At 37.2% G+C, this 25,196-nt stretch overlaps 1 protein-coding gene across 3 annotated transcripts in view; it reads left to right on the top strand.

Moving 5' to 3' along the window:
- The window catches only part of kcnip4a (potassium voltage-gated channel interacting protein 4a), a 240,879-nt gene that overhangs the window by 3,090 nt on the left and 212,593 nt on the right, over window positions 1-25,196 (top strand). The window contains exons 1-2 of one of the 3 annotated variants that reach the window (XM_077201932.1): window positions 16,002-16,163; window positions 17,222-17,373. The exons of the other annotated variants lie outside the window; for them this stretch is intronic. Of the exons in view, the coding sequence (XP_077058047.1) occupies window positions 17,235-17,373 (139 nt within the window). The 5' untranslated portion in view covers window positions 16,002-16,163; window positions 17,222-17,234. Of the gene's footprint in view, window positions 1-16,001; window positions 16,164-17,221; window positions 17,374-25,196 lie in introns of those variants that run through there. 3 annotated transcript variants of the gene reach the window in all.

Genomic DNA, 25,196 nt, shown 5'->3' with positions numbered 1-25,196 from the left:
TATTAGGTAGGCGACAATTTTACTTTGCAAGTTACTTAATTCTCAAACCCACGCTTTGGAAATGCTAGCTACTCAGTTGGAAAGTAACTGTTGTGGCTTTGAACAGTGTTAATCTTTAAGTACATATTTACATATAAAAGAGTGCGAATCTGCTGAGCATGTTGAATATTTAAAATCCCAAATGGTAGACGAGACGGAGGAAGTATTTTACATTTGGCATGCTGACTACAACGTATAATGATCAGACACTTGTTTCCAAATGTTGAGGCTTGAAAACGGACTATCGTTTTTTTTTTTTTTATATAAAGGTCACACACTGTGCTTGTTTCAATGCACTTGGTGAATGACTCAAAGGGTGTGTTTGCTTTAGCATTATTAAGTATATTTTGATCGGCTGATGACCTTGTGGCAGAGTGCAGCTTTCATCTGAAGCCAAAGGTCTGGTAGGCTTTTGTACGCGAGTCATTACCTTTAGATCCTTTATAATGCATCCCTGGCCTTCTCTGTAGAAGTGTTGGCTTACGAATGTCCGTTTCTCAATGCGTCTTTCTCTTTTATTGTCATGCAGTTTTGTGTTGCATAATCAGTGGGTGGTACCAAAGACTTGCCAGGTGGACTTTGCTATATTACTTGGGGAAGTCTTTATTTTTAAGGCTTTTTGATTGACAGTGCCAACCAGCCGTTCATAATCAACATTGTCTCCATACATTTATAAATTCCTTGAAAAATAATGTTATACCAAGTGCAAAGTACAAGACTGAAACTTTTCCCATTTTTTTTGTGCGGCTAGATTGACAAAGCACCCCAGATCATCAATGTACATCATTGTACATGAGCATCAATAAAATTATAGGGTGAGACAGCGGGGAATGGGAGCCAAGCACTACATAACTACAGTTTTGGAGGAACATTATATTTTAATTGTTCTAGTTGGCAATTAGTTGTGCACCATAAAACAAGAAATTGTCAGGGGGGAATTCAATAAGACATTTAAAATTGTTTACTTGAACACACTGTTCGTGTTTTAGCATCATCTTCACCAGAGGAATTAAGAAATGCTCTTTACCATAATTCACACTGCTTGTCTGGATGCATTCTTGTTTATAATATTTTCTCTATCATTCTCCATGTTATGTTCTGTCATGAAGAGATGTGTAGGCTAGTTATTAGAGGAGGAATGGGCATGAGGTGGATATTCTATCTTGAATTATATTAATTTCATGCCTATTCAAGAATAATTCCTATCTTTAAGTACAGTAAGCAACATGATGGACTTTCATACCATATTTGTACATGTGTTGGCAAAGTAAATGTGATTACGCACTGAGGTGCCATGCTGAGTTGCCAAAATTCTTTAGGACTCACAAGATTCTGGTTGCAATGGAAACACTGACACAATGCTCATATCTTCACATGCACATATATTTTATATGTAATTTAAAATCTACTAATACTAATTGTTAATTTTCAGCGATGGACACCGAATCTTCCTTTGGGTCACTTTTAAACAGGTTTTTTTAAAGTACAAAATTGTTTGTTTCTTTTTTTTTTGTACCATGGCATCGCCTCTTACAGAGACAAGTAATTTATCCCATTATTATTCTTCATTCTGTTACTCAAAGCTTTTCTTCGAAAGCTTTTCTCACTGGATGGAGATGGTGACCACATATGGAGCTTTCTGCTCTGTTAGCTGGACAGTCTGTAGTGATGATGATCAGGGGCGGTTTCTTCATTAGGGTGATGGGCGACGCACCACCAAAGTGTGAAAGGGACTTTTTCAATCACATTCACAATCTCATTCAACCACAGAGTTACGCTAGCCGTCACTGTACCTCTGGATATAGTCCAATCAGCGTCATGTCACGTTCTGTGGAGTACCGCCTCCTTTTGGGCGATTTCACTCTGGCTGAGAATCGCCCAGAGTGTTCCCATAGACTTACATTCAAAGATGTTTTTTTTTTTTTTTCGAACTGCAGGCACCGCAATGCATTCTCTATGGGTTCCGGGAGGGCTCGCACCAACGTGCTTACGTCATCATACGTATCCTTAACTTGTGCAGCGATTGGTGGGAACAAACATACACTGTTAAAAATCTTTAAGATAAAGTAACAAATAATATTTGAAAACATTTTTGAATTTGAACAACAAGAAAATTTGAAACACTACTTTAATATCTTTATCAAATGTGATTAAAAAAAAATAAAAAAGAGAACGAGAGTGAGAGAGACTGTTGGGACATCTCGCGAGTTGAGGCCAGATGAACTTGGACAACGTCATGGCGAACACAGTTAATTCTATCGTGTCATTAAAAGAAATACCATTCAGCCGAAAGAAAACCTGTTTTAAGTTGATTCCTGCACATCTCAAAACCTAAAGTTAAATCTATTAAAAAGTCAGCATGCAATAAAGTTGATCTGAAACATTTGCCCCCCGAAATGAACACTAGAGGCAGTATCACCAACAACTTTTATTCTTTTTTAAACAAATGATGATTACATGGATGGATTATTGATCAATACAGACTTATTTTATACATGGTTCCGTGCACAACACCTCAAAGTGCTTTTTACCAGTACATGATTTGTAAACTAATACATGTTGACACTTACAATACACAACCGATTAGACGCGATTAATCAAGATAAGTCGATTTGACAGCACTAATCTAAATACATGATCAATTGTTTTCAAAAATACAGTGAATTAAATTTTATACATGATAAAAAAAAGAAACAAACACTAAAGTTCTAAACAAAAGTCCAGGAGGAATGTGTTCATTAAACCCATCTAATCACAAAACAACAGCTGTTTAACTCACTGCTAGTTCTATACATCCCATCATTACTTCCCTCCACCTCTGTTTTAGTTTGTTTCTATTATCTATACATTATAGTCTTCATTCAGTAGTGCAGGGCTATATATATGTGTGTGAAATCAGGCTGAAAAACATAAAATTTGGCACATCACTCTGAAGATAAGAAGAAACTTATATATATATATATATATATATATATATATATATATATATATATTCACTCTTAAGATAACAAGAAATTTCCATAGAGTCAGCTGGTACAGTATCAAACAATATTTGCAATTACTCCGATCACAAAGCAAAAAATTGATCACCGCAACCTATCTTCAAAAAGAGTTTTTTTGTGATGCATTTATTAATTAATTTGTTCACTTATTTATTTATTTAACATGTATGTGTGCATTGAGAATATTTCTGAGCCAAAAAAGATAAAGATGTGTTCTGGTGAGTGGCGTGTTTATTGAACCAATCAGATCAGAGTAAATCGAGTGTCAGCGAGAAGCTCATTTGATTGGCTACATGATGAAGGTGGACCCGCCCTCCTCTTCGCGCTTGCAAAACTCAGTGAGTGAGAGAATCGTGGCAAAACTGTAAGTGCAGGTAAAAGAAAGACGCAACTGTACAAATTGGGTTATTTTGGGAACTTTTTTGCCTCATTAACACACAAGTCATTTAGACATTTGCAGTAGTTAATTTTTTTACACAAAGTTTGATTTTAAGCAATTAATCTGGGCTTGTAGTGCTTTTGGCAACATTTGTGCGCAAAAACCGTGCCAAAAGTGTAAGCGCGGAAAAATGAAAGTCTGAAGAATACAGATCCTATTTATTTTGCGTTAGCATGAAGCTGCAGCTTCAAAATACATGAATTACACTTACGAATAACAGTTGAATGCTGCAAATATTTTTTTCTTACACTTGAAGGGCGATTTACCTTTAGAAATCTTCTCTTGCACATGCAAATTTATTTTACGCTTGCAATCTTATGTACTCTTTCACAAATCTTACCCTGCGCATGCGATTCTTAATGGCATCATTTTACCTTTAATAGCATTGTCAATAGAGAAAAAAAAAACTTCCGGCAGCCGTGGTTCGATCCCCGGTTCCACCTGACCAAGTGTCGAGGTGTTCATGAGCAAGACACCTAATCCCGGCTGCTCCCGATGAGCTGTATGGCTGACACCGCCGTCGGTGTATGAATGGATGAGTGAATGGGTGAATGTAAGGCAAAATGTAAAGCGCTTTGGTGGCCATTGGGTCTGTGAAAGCGCTTTATATATGCAGTCCATTTACCATATAGCACGAATTGTATTTATCGTGCATTTTATGAAAAGAGATTTTACATGCATATGGTACGCACTTTATGCCGTGTAATGCGCACGTACTCCACACCACTAATCCTACCCAAGGGGTTTACAGTGCGTATCATATGCACGTAAAAAATCTTTTTTTGCATATACATTGCATTATAAATTCAATTTGTGCTATAGATAAGCATTTTCATGAGCTTGTGTTGGTCCTTACGCAACATGTGGGTCAAAAAAGCACTGTCCTTTGGATGAGACGTTAAACTGAGGTCCTGACTCTTTGTGGTCATCATAAATCCCAGAAAGTCCTCCGAAAAGGGGTAGGGGTTTAACCTCAGCATCCTGGCCAAATTTGCCCATTGGCCTTTGTCCATCATCATGGCCTCCTAATCATCCCAATATAAATACTGATTGGCTTCATCACTGTCTCCTCTCCAGCAATAAGCTGGTGTGTGGTGGGCATTCTGGCACAATATGGATGCCGTCGCATCATCCAGGTGAATGCTGCACTGCTCCATTCCATATGTAAAGTGCTTTGAGAACCTAGAAAAGCGCTATATGGTAAATGTAACAAATTATTATTATAAAAAATGACATCACTTCTAGCACCTCTAGTGGACGAGTCACTTGAAAAGTGCATGAGCAACGTATATGTTTTGCAAAATTGTTGCCAGAATGAGAAATGAGAAAAAGTCCTTCAATTCTTTCTTGGCTTGGTAATAGGCTGTGTTAGAGAGAAAACAATGCTCCATAAAAATATAGTACAAGAATCAGGTTTCATGACGAAACACAATATTATTAAACGGCACAAACTCAACCTCCAAATCATGGAATTGCCACCTTAAATATATGTATGCGTCTTTGAGCCCCAATATACTGCGTTCATCCACTTCACACCCTTGGAAAATCAAGGATTAATTGCCACGAGTACAATAGTTGGTCTATCTGGCTTTTTCCACCAGGTTTTGTTTGCTGTGAAGCAAACTTGTGTTTTTCCCGTCGGGAGCTAGCGGTGAGCATCTGCCAGGATGGCGTCCTGCCGTCGGAGCGAGGCCAGGCGTGAGCAGCGGAGGGCCGAAAGCCCGTGGCAGAAATAATCTCACTGGAAAGAGCCAACAGAAGGCGTTTGTTTATGAACGCCTGGGGCCAAAAGGAGAACGGACACGCTTTCTTGTTTAGAAGCTCCCTCCAGGCTTGTTTATGCCACACATTCACAGTGTCGTCTTTGCTTACTCCGGTGTCACACTTCAGCATCCGTCCGCCGTGGTTTGAATGAATGTTAATGTTTTAGATTGGTCTTGGTTTCATTACTTGCCTTTTCCTTGCGAATTTGACTCACAGTTCATCCTCTCAATCGCAAAACCTTTGGGTGGTGTCATACATTTAATTTATAATCCCCCAGCTCACATAGACTTTTTGCAGCATTAATTGCCTCCGATGGACATGTCAATATCATCGATCCTTTTACTGATCATAAACAATGTAAGTTTTGATGCCTTCGTATTTGTCATTCTCACCGTCTATAGTTGAAGTTGTATAATTCATAACTGAATAGGCCTATTGTAAGATCAAAGATATGACATAATCTAAAGACAAGCGTGCAAACACATCCGTCACAGATCAAATGCAACCACTGATGTAACTCTCTTATCACCTGAATCTATTAGAGCATCACTAAAGATTTCTTCCTTTTCTGTCACGATCAGATCATATGTGCCCTCAATACGCAAGATTTTAAGCCATATAAAGGAAGCTTTATAATCATTTAAGAACACATACTCATATATATATTTGGTCTTGTCTCTCTCTGTCTTTCTCTCTCTCTCTCCCTCTATAGAAAACAAAAGATTTACAGCCATCAGCATTAACACTTAGTGACTTTTTATAACAGGTTTTTAAGCAAAGTTAGTCAGAATTGCTTCTGTATTGATTAACCAAGGTAACAGAACTAATATATCTGCTCTCTTCTAGAAGCAGTTTACCTTATATGTAATCTCATGAAGTGCCAAATAGTGATTTTTCTTATTTTTTATAAATCATCAACAATCTAAATAATGAAGCAGATGTAAAGTAAAGTGTTTACTCAGAGTAATTTGAAGCTCATTCTGGTTTTGAATGTACTAATATACAACACTGGCATCTAGTGGCTAAATTTCGAAGCTACAATCCCGAGAGCATTTGTTCATAAAACATAATTTCATATAGTGCAGACCAGGGTCTCACAATTGTAGCACACTACATTTCCTCAGGTAGAATGAGGACTCTTATTTTGCACAGGCTCTGTAAAGTTCTCAGAGCATTTGAAAAATATGTGCACATAAGCAATTCTGGTATTTTTGAATTGAAACTATCTATTTTATAAGTGTGTTGATTAAAATTTTACATGAATGATAGATGTAGATAACATACAAGATGTTATCATGGCTTTAAGTTTGGTACAATCATAATACATGCAATAAAAACATAAGCAATTAACTGAAATTAATCAGTTAATTAATCTTTTTTTTTATCCTGTAATTAGGTTAAACAATTTCAGTACTTATATTAAATTCAGTATGATCTGTTTCCCGTTATTTTCTGCTTAATGATATGGTTGCTTTTTCACAATTATAAACCTTTTTTACATAATGTTCCAGAAAGGATCTCCAGAATCAAATGTGAAATGTTGCATTTTACCTTCAATATAAGTTTGATTTATGATATGTATTTAATTTTGACATGCAATTAAGTGCAACTAGCAATAGACTCTATTTACACTTATTGCAAAGAAAATACTGCTATTTTTACATAGTGTAAATAGTAGTCGGATACTATTTGCCCAACCAGACGTCAATGGGTGGAGTTTACGTAAATAGCCTCTACCAAAGGTGTGATATTTGCATTTTGCTGAAATATACACTGTTAATTTTGAATACTTCCTGCTATATTCAAAAACATTTATGTGATTAATAAAAATAAAGGATGTACAGAGCAGCGTGGTTAAGCAGCGTTACATTATATGGCAGTAGGTGTCGACAAGTGTCTTTATAAACGAGTTTCAGAATCATTTATTCAACAGGCTGGTTGCTGGAAACTATTTCTTCCTTAGAGAATTATGCTGAAGAAGGAAAGTAAATTCATTCGTTTCCTCATTTCAGCAAATGGTCTTCATGAATGAGGCACTGAATTAAAAATGCCGAATTGTCCAGGAACGGTTCTGCTTATGTCTGTCAGTTTTTGCTTCGCCGAGGAAAAGTTCAAAATCCAAAGTAATTGAAAGGATTGAGTCTAAAATGTAATTACTCCATATTAACATAGTTTATTGAACTACAAAGCCTACTGCACAATCAGACTGCCTCTGAAAGACGTCGTTGCCAGTGACTCAAGTAATGGTAGATTGTGATAGTAACTGTTGTTCTGTGACTTAAATTCACAGAAGAAAATGGGGTTCAGCTTATATTATGAATTATCTATTTGAATTTGTATGTGATCTCTCAGGAACATGCTTTATACCATATAATGCAAATGAACAGGAGGGTCAGTTTAATCAATACATTTCTAGTGTCATATATCAAGAGTACCTGTAGGATTAAGTATTGTTTTACATTGAAGCACTAAATCAACGTCACTGAGTGTGTTTTTTGGGTTGTTGAAACAGGTTGACTGCCAGTATGTTGCATGTTATCTCTTGTTACTCGGTAGATTAGCTAAATAATTGATGTGGACATCCCCTAACGGTCCCCTTCAGGGGAAAGCAGTGGGACGGTGTGAGTGTGTCTGAGTCTGTGAGCTTACACTACCATTGTTAGGTGTAAAACTGTACTGTAGACCAAGCATAATTGTTCAGAGAAGTATTCAAAATAGATGTCAGCAAAGCATCATAGATGTATCTGTAACAAGCACCAATCACACAGTGAGCAACTATTCGCAAATGGAGATTATCCATTGTGCTCTCTCATCCCCAGATACAGTAAACATCTAGTAAACACACTATATAGAGTGATGACATAATTTTGTAGGCAAACCCCCCTGGTTCTCTCAACAAAAACCCAATTAGATTTTTCTATTGGCTTTTGAATTATTGCCAAACAAGCTCTGTTATCATCAATCGTTTTCTGATTATGACATGTTTTGTTCATCATGATAATCTTCAAAAATTAATGCAGCTATAATGAATTTTGAAGGCTAAATACAACTGGCAGAAGTAAAGAGCTAAATGTAAGCTATAAATGAACGATTTCAACATCACCACCAATAAGTATTTTTTTATTTTTAAAGCCTTTCTCCCTGAAAGTTTGAGTTATAATAATTTGCAAGAATTATTTTTGCATTTTGAGGCTGTAAAAGCGGAATTGTGTGAAGATTAGTTTCTGTTTGGCTTGGCGTGATGACGTGTATTCCCGACAAGATCTATAGTCCCATTTAGCCACTTTATAATAACTGCCTTTTTGAGACAAGTAAAAGCATTATAAAACCACAAGGGGATATTACTTGTGTGTTTTGATGCTGAATTAAAATGTGAAAATATCTTGAACTTGTGTTCACCACATACCTTATTTCAGGCATTTCAAATCCCATTCAAAAATCCCATTGATTTTGGGACAATGGAACTGAACGTGCTAAAAAAGTTAACTTTGTTTCTGGGTTTTGGCCTACAAAATTATGTCATCCCTGCAGCGCTCTATTAGATCATTAATGCAAAGTTAATTTCACTATAAGTCTAAGACTGTGTTTAAATTTCAAACTTTAGGCCACGTCCACACGAAACCAGTGCGTTCCCTATCCGATTATTTGTTTTCCTCGTTCTAAAAAAAAACTCTGTAAACCCGGCGTCGTCTCAAGAAATATCTGCGTCCACACGAAATCACTGAAACCGACTGAAAACGGTGTAGTATATATGCCAGACCAGTATGGGGCGCTGTAATTGTGCCACAGAGATACACTATACACGGAGAAGAAGATTTTTAGCATGCGCCGACACGTGATGTGATGACATCATCGTTTCACAAAATATACGGATTGGCTTTACACACGAAACCGCAAGGGTGTCGTTTTCAGATTTATCCACTTTGGGACCCGGTTTCAAAAAATAGCGGTTTCACTCTCCCAAAACGCCGGATTCGTGTGGACGAAACGCCAATACGATAAAAAATGTATACGTATACAGCGAAACGCGTCTTCGTGTGGACGGGCCCTTAAACTCAATTTGGCTGATGAAGCTTTTTGCTCCACATTAACGCACCAGGCTGAAACAAATGGCTTTGTGCCATCAGCTGCTGTTTTAAAGGGGACCAAGGTTGCTGTTAATGGGCGCGTAGCATTCAGCTGATGTTTACAGTTCTCTGTCTAGACCTGCTGAGTCCATAGACAGCAACTGTCAGACTCATGACCACAGTGACTTTGAAAGGGCAGTAGAGGGACTAGAGACCTCCACTGTTCACAGTCATGATGAGTTATGAGACCTCAGGAAATTAGGGCAACGCTGTGGATACTCTCTGCAACTACATAAACAACATGACAACTTTGTAGGCTTAACGTATGATTTCTTGTAGTTTATCTTGTTTGTTAAAAATATCGAACGAGAGGAGAAAAATTGCATAAGATATTAAGACAAGTATTCAGATAATATATCTTGCATCACTTTTTTTTCTCTTACCCTATAGGCATTTTTTTAAATTACAGCATTATTTATTATAAATATACTTATACTTAGTTAGTTTGGTTCATGTTTGTTCATAGTAAATGATCTTAATTTAGACAACTAAAATGTTAAAATTAATTAATATACTTTGATGTTAAGCCTCATTGAAAATCTCTGGTGGGATTTGAAGAAGGCGGTTGCAGCACGCAAACCCAAGAATATTACTGAAGTAGAGGCCATTGCTCATGAGGAATGGGCTCAGATTCCTCAGAAACGCTGCCAGAAGCTGGTGTCTGGTTATACATCTCATTTGCAGCAGGTCAAAACAGCAACTAAGTACTAAAGATACTTGCCATGAAGGGGTTGAATATTTTTGAGACTGCAGAAGTCATTAAAAGTTGCATTTTCAGTTGAATTTGGAGAAACCACTTGAAACAGTTGTTGTGTTGAGCTATTTGTGTGCTAACTTTGTCTATGAAATTTTCTTTGATTTGTTCATACACACACACACACACACAAAATCTCAGATGGGTCTCAATTGTCTGCTATGTAGTGACCCACATTATTTTGCCACAACAACCTGCACTGGTTCCCTGAATATCCCAGCTACGGCCTGACTAGGACATTATAATTTAAAGTTTACTGCTGCTTCGTAGATGCGTCATAAATACAGTGTACATTCATACAGTATTTGCAACTAGGGGCAAACAGGGAACAATCTCAGATGGTTCACGTTCTGGCAAGGTTCTCTCAAAGTTTATGAACAAATGTTTTCCAGTAATGTTAATAGAAAGTTCATTCAAAGTTATCTGGTCTTCAATAATGTTCTCAAAACATAAACACAAAAACATTATTTATACACTGTTCATGAAACATTTTTCCTGAAACATTTTAGCTGAATGTTTGTTAAACATTTTTCATAAATCAATCCGAAGAGGTTATCTCAGCAGACAGGATGTGGCACGATCATAATACTAACATTTTCTTTTCTATTCTATTTATAAAAAAATAATATTTATAAAAATAATTACATGTACTGCATTAGAAGGGTCATAGCACTTGCATATTGTTGTCTGTTAGTTTAACTGCTTCTATTGTTCTCATTTGTAAGTCGCTTTGGATAAAAGTGTCTGCTAAATGAATAAATGTAAAATTGAATAAAACGGCAACAATAAATGACTATCTAGATTAGCTGATTACCTTAAAATTCCATAGATATCATACTATTGTCACGTCTTGTTTTGGTGCATGTTTCATGTCAGTCATGTGATTCCCTTGCCCTTATGTGTGATCCTGTGATGTGTTCCCCATGTGAATGTCATGTTGTCATTAGTTTATTGTCTGATCATAGACATAGTGCACAGGTGTCCCTGTCTTGTCATTAGTCCTTGTACACTGAACAAAATTATAAACGCAACACTTTTGTTTTTGCCCACATTTTTCATGAGCTGAACTGGAAGATCTAAGACTTTTTCTATGTACACAAAAGGCCTATTTCTCTCAAATATTGTTCACAAATCTGTCTAAATCTGTGTTAGTGAGCACTTCTCCTTTGCCGAGATAATCCATCCACCTCACAGGTGTGGCATATCAAGATGCTGATTAGACAGCATGATTATTGCACAGGTGTGCCTTAGGCTGGCCACAATAAAAGGCCACTCTAAAATGTGCAGTTTTATCACACAGCATAATGCCACAGATGTTGCATGTTTTAAGGGAGTGTGCAATTGGCATGCTGCTGAGTGCAGGAATGTCCACCAGAGCTGTTGCCCGTGAATTGAATGTTCATTTTCACATTGTTGTGCCATTCATCCACGACCATCACCTCATGTTGCAGCATTATAATGCACGGCCCCATGTTGCAAGGATCTGTACACAATTCCTGGAAGCTGAAAACATCCCAGTTCTTGCATGTGTGCAATAATCATGCTGTCTAATCAGCATCTTGGTATGCCATATGAGGTGGATGGATTATCTCGGGAAAGGAGAAGTGCTCACTAACAGATTTAGACAGATTTGTGAACAATATTTGAGAGAAATAGGCCTTTTGTGTACATTGAAAAAGTCTTAGATCTTTGAGTTCAGCTCATGAAAAATGGGGGCAAAAACAAAAATGTTGCATTTATAATTTTGTACACTATATTTTAGCCCTCATGTTTCCCTTGTTACTTTGTCAAGTACTTTTACCTGTAACCCCTGTTTGTAAGTCCAAGTTTTGAGTTTCATGCCATGCCATGTTTTATGTTTGATCTTGTTTTGAATAATACTAAGCTGCACTTAGGTTCTGCACTTTCCTCCAGTGGACTACTGTTAACACTTTCTCCGACAAGCTTATGCGTTAAGATCTGTTTTCCTGTGTGTTCATGTAGCCTACTCTGATGTGTAAAGACGCCTACCTTAACAATACATGTAAAAATATTTTTTAGTAAAACAATTTTTTTGTTTTTGTTGGGTGTCTTTTCAAAATGCTTAATCTAGTTGTTTTAGTGCTTGAAATCATATTTTCAATAACATCAAGCAGAATTCACTGCAGTCTGTCTATATCTGTATAACAGATGTGTGGTATCTATTGATTTCTCTGGATCATGGTTCGCTTCATGTCGAGATCAATACAGGTTTCTAACTAAAGACCAGTGGTACATCATATAGCTTGCACCATATGTCATAAATATTGTCTCTTTCATTTAGTTAATATCTAAAATGTCAAAACACAATATAAGTCTGGGTTTGTATCATGATGCATTTTGTTACATTTGTTCACTTTATGTATTTGTTGTTAGTAATCTCTAGGGCTGGACCAGAATATTCGAATATTCGTTCGGTGGGTTGGTATTCGATTTGAAAATTTGACATTCGAATATTCGTTTTTTTTTTTTTTTTGCACACCTGGGATCCCCCGCGAAACGGTTCTCACTCGCGCTTGAATAAGGCCGGCGACACACTGGCTGCATGGCGTGAGCATCTCAGCTGTGTGGCATGTACGTTTTTATTTCAGCTCCCATGTTAACAGGTTGGAGTTTGCACACTGCCTTTGTGAAACACGCGTCTCAGGCGCGGCTCGAGCCACGCGGAAAATGCGTGCATGCTAGAAATAGAACCGACGCCTAACTGCAACGGGAGTGTTCTCTGGCTAGAGCGCAGAACAGCGGAGTTTGTATGGACCGAAGTGCATGCCTGAGCTTGTGTTTTGGGTTAAGCTGCGTTGCTTTGACATTGTGGAAAATAGAATAATAGAAACAAAATGTATTAGCCTTTTACCCGTTATTATCAATCTAAATTAATCTCGTTTTTAATTTAACTTAATTTAGTTTTTCTTCATTTAAATTTCGTTTTTTCTTTATTTAAGTTTCATTTTTCTTTATTTAAATTTCGTTTTTTCTTTATTTAAGTTTCATTTTTCTTTATTTAAATTTCGTTTTTCTTTATTTAAGTTTCGTTTTTCTTTATTTAAGTTTCGTTTTTCTTTATTTAAATTTATTTTTTTCTTTATTTAAATTTCGTTTTTCCTTATTTAAATTAATTTTTTTCTTTATTTAAATTTCGTTTTTCTTTATTTAAATCTACCCTTTACTGTGTCAGTAATTTGTTAGTCAGAAAAATATTAGACTACCTTAAAAGTATTGCTTAATTTAACAGACCTGTGTGTGTGCGTTTTATATCATAGTGGAGTGTCCGTTCTCGGAGCATATAAACCCTGCCCGCGTGAGGTGCGCTGCTTCCCGCTCGCGCTGTTCTGTAGCTGACTAAAAGTGTATTAATTCTGAATGTGTCGCGTCTCGCGTGTCCATCTATTTTGCACCAAATGCAACACTGCACTCCCTTGTGAAGTCGGTTGGATGAACGGTTCTCGAAATAATCAAGATGCAAAAAGACAGACCAACACAGAGATTCCTGCCTTTATTAGTGAAAAGAATATGTTCAGCCCCCTCTCGCCGAAGCTTCGAATATTCGATGTTCATTACTACCGAAGCTTCGAAGCTCAAAAAATGGTATTCGGACCAGCCCTAGTAATCTCTTCGATTTAATCAGTCGCAATAGCCGAAAACAGAAACCGCAAAAGCGAGAGGATAATAATGATATAGTGAAGCTCTTGAGCTGTGATTGTTTTGTCTTTCTGGATTTCTCTCTGCAGGCTTATAGATCAATCTTTGTAATGCACCCGTGAATGTGAGCCTCCCTGTGTGAATTTAGGTTGTTTTGATCTGAGGACGAATTCCACAGCTGGACTGAAATCCAGCTGATATTCCTGTACACACTGTAAATGCTGTCATCGACCGTTTATGTTAAAAATATTGGTCATTCGAAAGGTTGTTTTTATTGTTCAACTTAGATATGTCATGACAATCAAAAGTTGATCTGATTGTCATAAGTCAATATTCTGGTTTCCTGAAATCCAAATAATTCGGTTGATTAGATTGACAAGTCAATCTTATGTGTTTTAAAACATTTTAAACAGAATACCCATACTTGTATACAGGGTTAATTCAGGATAATTGGGATATTTTTCTCCAGTCATCTAAATGGCAAAGTGTCCGAATTTACCTGAATTTATATATAGGCTATATATACACATTAAATAAGTCTGTCAATATTGCTTTTGGATGCAAAATATGTTAGCAAAATATATTTGGCTCCCATTCTAATCTGCACCATCTTTGACGCCCATGTGCGAACGAACTGGCACTCGTTCATTGAAGTGTGATGTTAAACATAGACTCGCTTGTTGTCAGGATAATTCTGTTTGCAAAATAGAAATACTTGCGTTAATTTGTAATATTTACAGGTAAAGATGTTAGTTGTCCTCGGAGTTAACAAAAAACGCAAATCTGATGACATTTTCAGTAAGAATATGTGTACCGTTAGACCCCTAGAGTCCTATTATATTATCTGATGTATGGGATAATGAACAATATGACGGACACAGATGAGCAAGATAGCAGTCTCTCCGTTACAATCCTTGTGCTCTTGAGTGCCACTATCAAGGACATGAATGAGCTGATTACATTACTGTGCACAGTGACTAAAATCGAATTGAAATAAATGGCAAGAGCCAGCATCAACAGTTCAGTTAGAGACTATTTCAAAGAATATGCACAACTTACATATCCAAAACTGAAATATTTTAATTACATCGTATTATTCTTATAGCTGTACTGCAGAAAGAATTTTCTTAGTCAGTTTTTTGTCTCGTTTTTGATTTAAAAATATCTTCCATGATAAATTTACTGGAAAAGCAACATTGCAGGAGATATGAAGACATTTATTCTAAAAATACTTTTGTTAATTCATGTTTGTTCATAAGACATTACTGTTAATTTAAACGAAAATGCTAAACTGAATTATTATCTGCAGATACTAATTTGAACCTAAATCAATAAATGTTGTAAAAATGCTGGTCATTGTTATTTGGTGTAAATTAATGTTAACTAATAGCACCGTATAAATTGTTACATTTTTTATTTTTTTTTTCAGAATAACGACTTCAAGTTCTCATGAAACAAGTTTTGTTAGGCTTTTCTTCTCTATTTGGACGCATATCCGATTGAAACGGCTTCTCGAACAAGACAACGTAGGACAGGGCTTGATTTTATCCATTGGGAATTGGTTAGATGGTTGTGGTTTTCTATTGGTCGATCTCATGTGAGTGACAGGTTGCCGGGCCCCCGTGCCAAAAAACACGTCATTATAGAAGACGAGAGGTTTTGCTGCAAGAGAGAGGGGAAGCTTTTTTGATTAAAGACTCAGAGGCACATGAATAAAAAAGTGTATGGATAAGCAATTTATAAAAAACACTGCAATATTCCGTAAATTTTAAATGATTATTATTATAATTATTATTATTATTATAATTATTGTATAGCATCTGAAACGAAATCATTGCTGACAGGATCAGGTGCGTACAGGATGCGAGTATTCTCGGTATAATTGTCCCTGTTGATTTGTGTAAATGCAGCATGCTGAGTGATTTTAGGGGAGGTTTGATTGGTTGGCGGGGGGGTTGGTCTATATATGGCAGCAGAGCAGCAGGGGAATCTGTCTGTGATCCAACACTTCATTATTGGCTCTGTTTGTGTGTGCACATGTGACAGTGAGGTCAGAGAATGACAACTTATGTGTGTGTGTGTTCCTCGACAGAAAAGTATACTTCCCATGGGTCCTGTGAGTAAAACGTCCGTCATTTGCATGAATGATCATGCGGTTCTCTGATTGGCTGCTCTCAGGTGCAGATGCTGATGATGTTTTGCTGTCCCTTACAGTGAGAGAGGGGCGGATAAAGGCTTGAGCCCACCAGCATACAGCCTGATCACCTCCCCTCCTCTTTTCTCACACGAAAAAAGAGAAAGAGTTCAGTTGCGTGAAACCTGAGCATCTTTGTGTTTCTGTGAAGCCGGTGAAGGTTCAGCAGCTCCTCTAAGCCCACAAGGTAAGAAAATACTCTCACTGGAGGAGAGAGTGCAATACTATTTTGTGGGTTCAATTTCGCTGCTTCAGTTAAAGCAGAATTAAGTAGTTCAGTTTCACCCTAAAGTAGAACAGGAGCTTTTTGCCTTGTGTACCTGTAGTTTGATGTTTTCTTCAGTGTAGATGTTAAGTTCATCTGTTGCTAAACTCTACTAATTGCTATTATATAGGAGAGGATATCCAAATCCTTCTGGCATAGAACATAGTATGGATTCATAATGCAGATCCCAAAACTAAGCAATTTTGCTCACACTTTATATTACTATGTACTTACATTATTTTTTTACTCACTGTATTAATGTTGTATTGCTAAACACTTTTGCTGCTATTGGTATGGTTATGGACAGGTTTGGTGGATAATGGTAGGGTTAAGGGGTAAGAGAAAGGTCAACAGTGTAATTAAATATGTAATTACAGCTGTAATTATTACTTGCAGATATTTTAATAGAAGTCAAATAATGCATGTACACCAGTGTTTCCCAACCCTGGCTGTTCCTAGAGACGCATCAACAGTATACATTTTGGATGTCTCCTTTATCTGACCCATATATTTCTGATCTTGCAGTCTATACTAATGAGCTGATGAGTTGAATCATATGTGTCATTGTGTTTGATTAGGATGTGTTCGAAAATGTGTAGTGTTGGTGTGCCTCGAGTCGAGGAACAGGGTTGGGAAACACTGATGTACACAATAAATGCAGTATCAATTGATTATTTAGATGTTTATACATAGTAGTTAAAGACACAACTATGCCTTAACCCAAAAGAGAGATTGTGGTCCCATTGAGTAACCATATAATGCAAAGCGTAATAATATTTGGGAGCTGTTGTTATACTGTAGGTATATTGGAAAAAACTTTGTAGATTTAGTTATTAGTGCAGAAGGTTCAATGACCGAACAGTCATATTTTATTTAGCCTCAGCCCACTGGGGGAAAAAATAAAGTATAAAGTCTTAGGAAGAAACTATGTAGGATCCAATCATGGAATCATTTTAACAGAAGCTACTGGATTTGAATAGTTGTAGCGTGACCATGTCCACCCCAGTCAAGAGGACTCAGTGGGACGAAGACCTGTCTCAGTTTCACAAGGATCACGGCCTTTCCATGAAAGTGCTGCTCAACTGCTGTCTGTTCAGACGGATCATCTCCTGGGCTTCCCCCATCAAAAAAGGTAAATCTCTCTTCAAGAAAATGACTCGTTGTATAGGCTACCACCCAGAATGAGAATGCAAAGTTTAGTCCATATGGGTATTTGTGAGAGTCTGATGGAACTAATGGATTTTTTAAATGTTTTTAAGTACTGTACTAAACAAAATTGCATAAAAGTGGTCATCGGATGCAAAATTCACTTTTATATGGTGTTTGCATATACATTTGTCTTTGCAGTGTGTGGACACAACCACCATACAATGAAAAAAAAATCATTCACTCCTTTTTTTTAATCCTCAGTCTAAGCACTCAATAATCAGGCCATTTGGATTTTCTGAGCACTATGATGTCATAATGCTCATGCTCCGCCCACGACCACTGACTGACTGTCCCGTATTAGCATATTTCTGCCCTCAGCCATTCGACACCCCCCATGGAAGAGAGGGGTGGTGTGAGCAGTTGCTCATTATCATTTAAAGAGACATGCACTGAAACAGGTCACTGTGAACAAAGCTGTTTTTGATGTTAAACATGTAGTTTAACATGTAGTCTGTAGAATTGGATTAAGTGTTACTAAAATAATTGTATTTGTAATGTAATTATTAAATATTAAGAAATGAGAACGTGTATTTTAGGGACATATTTACTAACAGCTTGCGCCAGTGCAAACCCTATTTTGCCATGAAACTACTGTCAGGGTTTACTGAAGACATGCAATGAAAAATTAACCCTTAAAAGTTGTGAACAGGGTTATTTTTGCAGCTGATCTTATGGTATATGCATTTGTAGGAGTTTCCCTTTTCAGGAGAGTGTTTAGATGAATCACGCAAGGTGATTTACTAAGGTTTGCTCTAGTCAATTTATTTGTATTTGTGCCATTTACCACCCAAGAAAAGCATGTCTTAAACCAGACGCTAATTTGCGCTGCTTTTGGTAGATTGTGTTGGTCATTATGGAAATGATCTGGCTGTTTCTGTGTTCTTTAATTTGTGCGTCATCAGTAGATCATGCACAGAACCTTCCTGTCCCATTGGTGCTTTTTTTAAAATTGTTTTATTGAATTGAATTGAATTTTTTGAAAATTGTATTTCAAGGTATATTTCACCAAAAATTAAAATTCTGTCATAATTTACTCACCCTTATGTTGTGTCAAACCTGTATGACTTACTTTCTTCTGTGGAACATAAATGAAGATATTTTGAGAAATGTCTCCAAATTGTCCATACGATGGAAGTTAGTGGTAACCATGACAATTTGTTAATCAACATTGGGTGTGTTTAACTCTACTTTTAGACATACACTCGTGAACTTCCCCAAGCACTTCCATCTGGGGAAATCTCTCTCCATTTTGAAGTGCGTTCAACTTCAAGTGGACGAGGGAAGTTTATTTGGACAGACACTCGACCCCTTTATTCTGACCGATGGAGCGAGTCAACTCGTATGCACACTTCAGACAGATCCATAGACCACAACACGATTGTGACATCACAACAGAAACTTGCATTGCTTGCACTTAATTTATCCACAAGTGATCAAGGGCTTAGGGCGTTCCATTTATAACCATTGCAAGGGTTCCACCAGTAGTGGGCACTCGTGCAACGTAAGCACGTACTTCCGAGTGAACAAGGAGGGAAGTCGGTGAGGAAAGGACTTAACCGCAGCTAATATTTAAACTATCTTCTTTTGTGTTCCATAGAATTCCCAAGAATGTCATTCAGGTTTGGAATGACATGAGGGTGAGCAAATTATGATTTTTTTTTTTTTTTTTTTGGGTGAACTGTCAAGATCTTGCACCATATTTCCCCTGTCCTATATAGGCATAGCTATTTTTTAGATCTGTTTTGTGAACCAGTTTGTTGTTTCCATGAAAAAAGAATGAAAACCCATTTATTTAGATTTTGTAAAAAAAAAAAAAAGGCTGCAGTTTGCAGTCAGTTAGGGAAAAAAAGGATGAGGATGAGGCAAATGTTTACTTCTGATTCAAGTTGGCTCAACAACTGGTGATCTCATTTCAGAAAGTGACACTTGGGTCTCTCTATGATGATAAAACAAACAGTATTCTATTCTTCAAATCTCATTTGAAACTAATATTTGGCACAAATTTCACTCTTATAGACTGAGTTGGCTGAGAAGTAGAGTTTTGTTTCATCAGAAAACCTGTATGTGTCCAGTGCATTAGAGATACATTTATACTATTTTCAAACACTCTGTTTTACTTCTTTCTATTTTACCATTAAAATGATAGTTCACCCAAAAAAGAAAATTCTGTCATTATTTATTTAAACTTCCAAACTATTTAAACCGGCCTGAATTACCTATTATTTACCCATTCTTTTTTAAAACAAAGATTGTAACCAAATCATTTTGTTTACCATTAACGTCCTTTTGGATAAAAAAAAAAAAAAAAAAGAAAAAACATTTCTCAAATTCCCCCCCTATGTTCTGCTAAATAAAGCAAGTCATATAGGTGTAGAACTATATGAGGGTGAGTAAATGGCAGAATTTTCATTTTTGGGTGAACTATCCCTTTCATAGAGGGAATATTTTACAGTAAAAGTACATTATCTTTCAGATTTGCTGGGAATCTTTAGAACATTCTTGCTTCCTTTGCTTATTAAAGTCAAGCCAATTGACACATTGATGTCTAATCTGCTGAAAGAGGGACCTCGGGGTGGTAATGCTGATGTGATATTGATCATTTTCCTGCTGTGTGTTGGATTTATGTTGCGTTCTGTGTTTCGAGTGATCAGACTTTATGGTTTAAGTGACGGGCATATAAATCATTATATTAAAGTGAAAGGGATATCGATGAATTTTAGAGTTGTAAATTTACAGTTTCTCATTTGTTAAATGACTAAAAAGAGTCTTTCTTGTGTTAGTCTCAAGTCGTGGTTTGCTTTAAATATTACTACGTTGGTTTAAAGTGGATTCTTTCGATCTTATTCCTGATTGCAGTCTCCGTACAGTGTGAAATGTTGAAACTGCTTCCAAATGTAGCTCCAAACTGCCAAGTGAGTGTTGCTATAGCTAAAAAAAGACATTCTGGCAAAGTCCATGGAAACTGTAATGGAAAACGATACTAATTGAAAGTAAAGCAGATGCTGAGGGAATGTTGTTCAAAAAGATTTCTGAAATTCTCAAGTGGGGGTAATTCAGTATGACATGAAAAGACCTGGCATGCTTTTTATACATACAGTTTGTGGTTCATTCCAATATTAGATGAATATGTAGATCAAATGATGTGTGTTTGAATGTTTATGTTTGCGTGATGGAGGCTCATCCCGTGTTTTGTATCTGTGTATATGTATTTGTGTCTCTATTCATAAGACCGTTCTTATCTTAGGCGCTGTGTAGCTGTAATCACTCTGGCTCGGGAAACAGCTGGGCCCTTTATAGTGTCAGATGCTGCTGTCAGTGTCCAGCCTCGCTGAATGGACAAACTCAATGGGTTTATTTGGCTGGCTCAACACTGGCCTGTCTCAGTGCAGCATAATCTGCTTTGACTATATAATTGTATTCAAAAGCATAACGGCAGACAGAAAACTGACACGGCAGAAAACTGCATTAGTAAAAGTGGTATAAGGCATCAAGCTTGCCATGGATGTTATATATCTGCAATACAGCTGCATTTCGACGTATTTTATGAAGCTGCATAATTGCAAGGGAGAGAAGGTTTATGGTAATTGCATGATCTCTTTATTGAATATTTTGGTTTGTTTTATAGCTGCAGATTTCCTTTATATTTATGTTAATGGCGAGTTAAACGGGTCTTGCAACAGAAGGGGCCTCCGTTTGCACCGAGAGGCAACCTTCCTTTCTCTCTTGAATCCAACACGGAAGTGGCTTAAACTGCAATTCATCAACTGGCCTCTAGAGACAGACTTCAGAAGAGAGTCAATCCCATAGACACCCCCATGAATCCTCTCCGGTGGCAAAAAGTGTCCATCATATGCATGATTCTTGCCGGAAGAAGTAGGTCATCCGGTTGCTTTTTTCTTACTTTAAAAAAAAAAAAAAAAATTAAGTACCGTGAATTTGGACATAATCTTGTTTTTTTTACATGATTTTGGATGCAGCCAGTCACTTGCTTCGTTTTGAACGAATTGTTTATCTGAATGATTCAATGATTCGCTTGTTAAGACAGAAACAATAATTATAGACTACTCTGACTACTAGACTACTATGTAAGCAATGTAAAACAAACAAGACTTAAAAGTCGGCATGACATTAAATTCGCCTGTTTTGTAAATGCATGTTATAGGTATTACTGTATTCACCCATGCACTTTTTTTTATGACTCATCTCAATCTTCCATTGAAAACATCTCTGGTGATGCTTGCTGGAATTCTCCAATAACTTGGTCTGCTTACATCCAGTCAGATGTAAAAGGCAATGAAGAGAAAAAGATGTTTTCTTGCTTAGTTAAATTTTATTTATTTGTGAATTTAGGACATCAGAGAGAAGAAAATTTGTAACAAAACATGACAATGTCTTCAAGGTTGTCTAAAAAGGTTGTTAACAATTGTTACAGAGGCTGGTAATTGTTTTTTCTAAATTAGCTGTTCTCAATCTTTCTAACTTCGACCCATAACAATATTTGAAAGCCCTATAGCCCTGGTTTCATTTTCAAATCTTATAAATGATCGGCGCTCCTATAAATAAATAAAAACAAACTGAAATGATTGTATTAATTTGTTTTTAAGTCATCTAAAGGTCCCCTTGAAAGTTTGCTGTGGGCTCCTGGTTGAGAACCACTAGTCTATACTGATAAATACGGTATGAAATCAAGTCTAAAATTAGTTATTTGTGCAATTCAAAGCATACATGGAATTGTTAGAAATGTTCAGATGACTGTGGTTCCACTCTGACCACTGGATGGGGCTGTATCCATATGTTTCCTCATCCACTCAGCCATAAACTAAACCAACAGAAAACTGAATACTATAATAATAGGGCTGTTGTCAGTTTGTAAGCCACCCTGGAAGGATAATTCACCATAGGTTCTGTAATTCACTACTGACATGTGCCGTTGATTTTTATGGGATTAGTCGTTAAAATAAGGTTTGTGGTTAACATTTCTAGAAATAGGTTTTAACCATTTGTTCTACTATATAAATAACATCATGCCTCTCAAACCACAAGTTACAATCAGTTGTCCTGATCATCAAGCTGATTTATTAAAGCTCAAATCCATAGTTGTAGACTTTATATTGCAACTTTTGGAATTATTTGAATTATCATCATTATTTACTCATCCTCATGTTGTTCCAAACTTAAATCTTCTGTTCTGTGCAACACCAAAAGCAGAAGCTGCTCTCTTCCATATGGTGAAACTAGAAGGAATGAAGGTGCCAGTGTGAGAAAGAAGTGTGCTTAATTGCATTGAATATGCACTTGTAGTGTACTTCAAATCTTAAAAGTATATTAAAAAAACAGCCCTTTCAGATAATATAATATGTAGGCCTAAGGGATTATCTACATCCAGCCGGTGGTTCTCTCAAAATAACCCCCGACAGGATCGCGTCGGGGTCTTAATCAGCCTGAAGGGGGTTATTTTGAGAGAACCACCGGCTGGATGTAGATTATCCCGCTTATTACATGGGTACTTGCCACATAAGTAAATAATTAGACACGAAATATTGATCTGACTTGAAACATTTTATTAGGTGTTTAAACGCAAAGCTTCTGCAGAGAGGGCAGTTTTAGCGGCAAGTTCAAACTAGACGGACATTTGCAAGACAAACCTGAGACCCAGTTTGGAGTCACAAACCGTGGTTGAGAACAAGTGGCAACCTTCCGGTCTCTCTCTTGAATCCAACATGGAAGTGACTGGAATGGCGTCTAGAGACAGGCTCCAAAAGAGAGTCAGTCACATAGCAGTGTGCTTTTTTTATTTATTTTTGGCCATGTTAAAATGGCCAACTTTACAGCAGAACAAATGTTTACAGCCTGGTACAAAAAGTGGTTTTGGTCTTTATAGCTAATTTTGACAACTGTGAGAGGGGGGGGGGGGGGGGGGGGGGTTATTTTTTTATTACTCATCTGTTTAAATTATATTAAGCCTTAAACTTCTGCATAATTAAGGGCATCGCCACTTGAGTGACAGGTGGATTTCCACTGCTGTCACTATAGCCGTTTGTCTGCTGTCTGTTAGCCGTCACCTGAGCTCTTTGCCCATTTTCGGTTATCCTGGAGTGAAGCGCGGTGACTCGCTGCCAAGATGGCGACGGCCGGCTCCGCCCACTTTGGGCTTCAAAAATGCTCTTCAGAAACCTACGGGTGACGTCACAGACACTACGTCCATTGTTTATGGTTGAAAACCACTTGTGTAATACAGTTTGCTTATAAAAGTCTTATTGTAACGTTACCAGATACTCGGTGTTGTTCTTTGCCCTGGCTGAGGCACATTGTCAATGTGCCGTGTCACAAACGCGATACAATCCAGGCACCACGTGATTAATGTCAGTATTTATATACGGTCTCTGCTGTCTCCCTGATTCCCCAACTACTTCTCAGAGCTCTTCATGTTGATGAATGTCCTTTGTGTTCAGATTAAGCTCAGTAGCACAAAATAAATAAATGATGCCATGAATATGGAGATATCATTGCCAGCCATTGTCATTACTCAATTGACAAAGTGAGTCAGTAATATTTAAAAAGGTGGTTCATTACTGTAGCATTTAGAATCAAGATCCTTTGGTCACACTTTATATTAGGTGTCTTTACAATGTACTTGCATTAAAAATAATAATTGTAGGTACAATGTTTTTATTGTGTTTATGTTGTATTGCAAAACACTTCTCTGCTATATGTTGAGGTGGGATATATGGTTGAAGTTAGTGACAGGTTTGGTGTAAGGAAGGGACAACAGGGTAATTATAATGTAGATGTAATTACAGAAATGAAATACAGCTGCAATTACATGCAGGTATTTACTTGCTTATGGGTGTCACAGCTATAGCTTTTCCCTTCACATGTGCTAAAAAAAACAGTTAAGAATAAATAAAATGTTCTTTTTGTCAACTTGAATACAATTGTTAAAGCAAACAGGAGCTACTGGCCTTTCGTTTCAATGTTTTCATTGACCACAGCATTTATTGGTAGGAAGTGGTTTAACAGCAGGAGCTGGACTAGAATAGTTTGAATTAACACCCAGTTCATTTTACAAGTATAGTACTAGTGCAATGATTTTAGTATACTTGTAAAATATGCTTTAACTTTATGCTTTATTAATAACTTTATATGCTTTGCTTTAATATAATAAACTTAAGTTCCCTTTCGTCCTGGGAACTCCGACGTGTCGTCGGGGGAGTTCCCTGACGAATTGGGATCACGCTAGGGAGACCAATTGCCTTCGAGTGAATTAAAACGAGCCAATGAAAATTGGCATGCAAGATTTGCATTCCGCGACCCGCCTACCAGCGCGGGTATAAAAGGCGGAAGTAAACATTGCGCAATGCTTTTAGCTTCGGAGCCGACCGATTGTGTCCTCTCTGAGTGAGTGAGCTTTAAGATTGTATTTTTCTTACTGCTACGAGTCTGCTGTTTCGGGAGGGGATCTCTCTGTGTTGGTGAGATGGCGTTTCAGCGACCGCGCGGTTCCTGTCTGCCGGCTGCGTCTATATGCTGTTAATTCAAAAGCTGTTTTCACAGCTGGTAAACGGTTGAGTGCGCACAGCGGGCTTGCAGTTTCCCCGCTGTGTTGCCGCGTTGGGTCCCTGTGTGCTTCAGCACGATAGAGAGAGTACTTTCTTCCTGAAAGAGCAACACGAGTGAAGATCGCGTCCTTTTCAGGATGACGTTTCACTCGTGTGTTTCTGGATGCGATCGTTCCCTGTCCTTATT

This window comes from Siphateles boraxobius, unplaced genomic scaffold (assembly GCF_051911475.1).
Source record: "Siphateles boraxobius isolate OS27281-9 unplaced genomic scaffold, OSU_SipBor_1 48, whole genome shotgun sequence".
Classification (NCBI taxonomy): Eukaryota; Metazoa; Chordata; class Actinopteri; order Cypriniformes; family Leuciscidae; genus Siphateles; species Siphateles boraxobius.
Note: the sequence above shows the minus strand (reverse complement) of the source record. Positions and strands in the feature narration are given on the sequence as shown.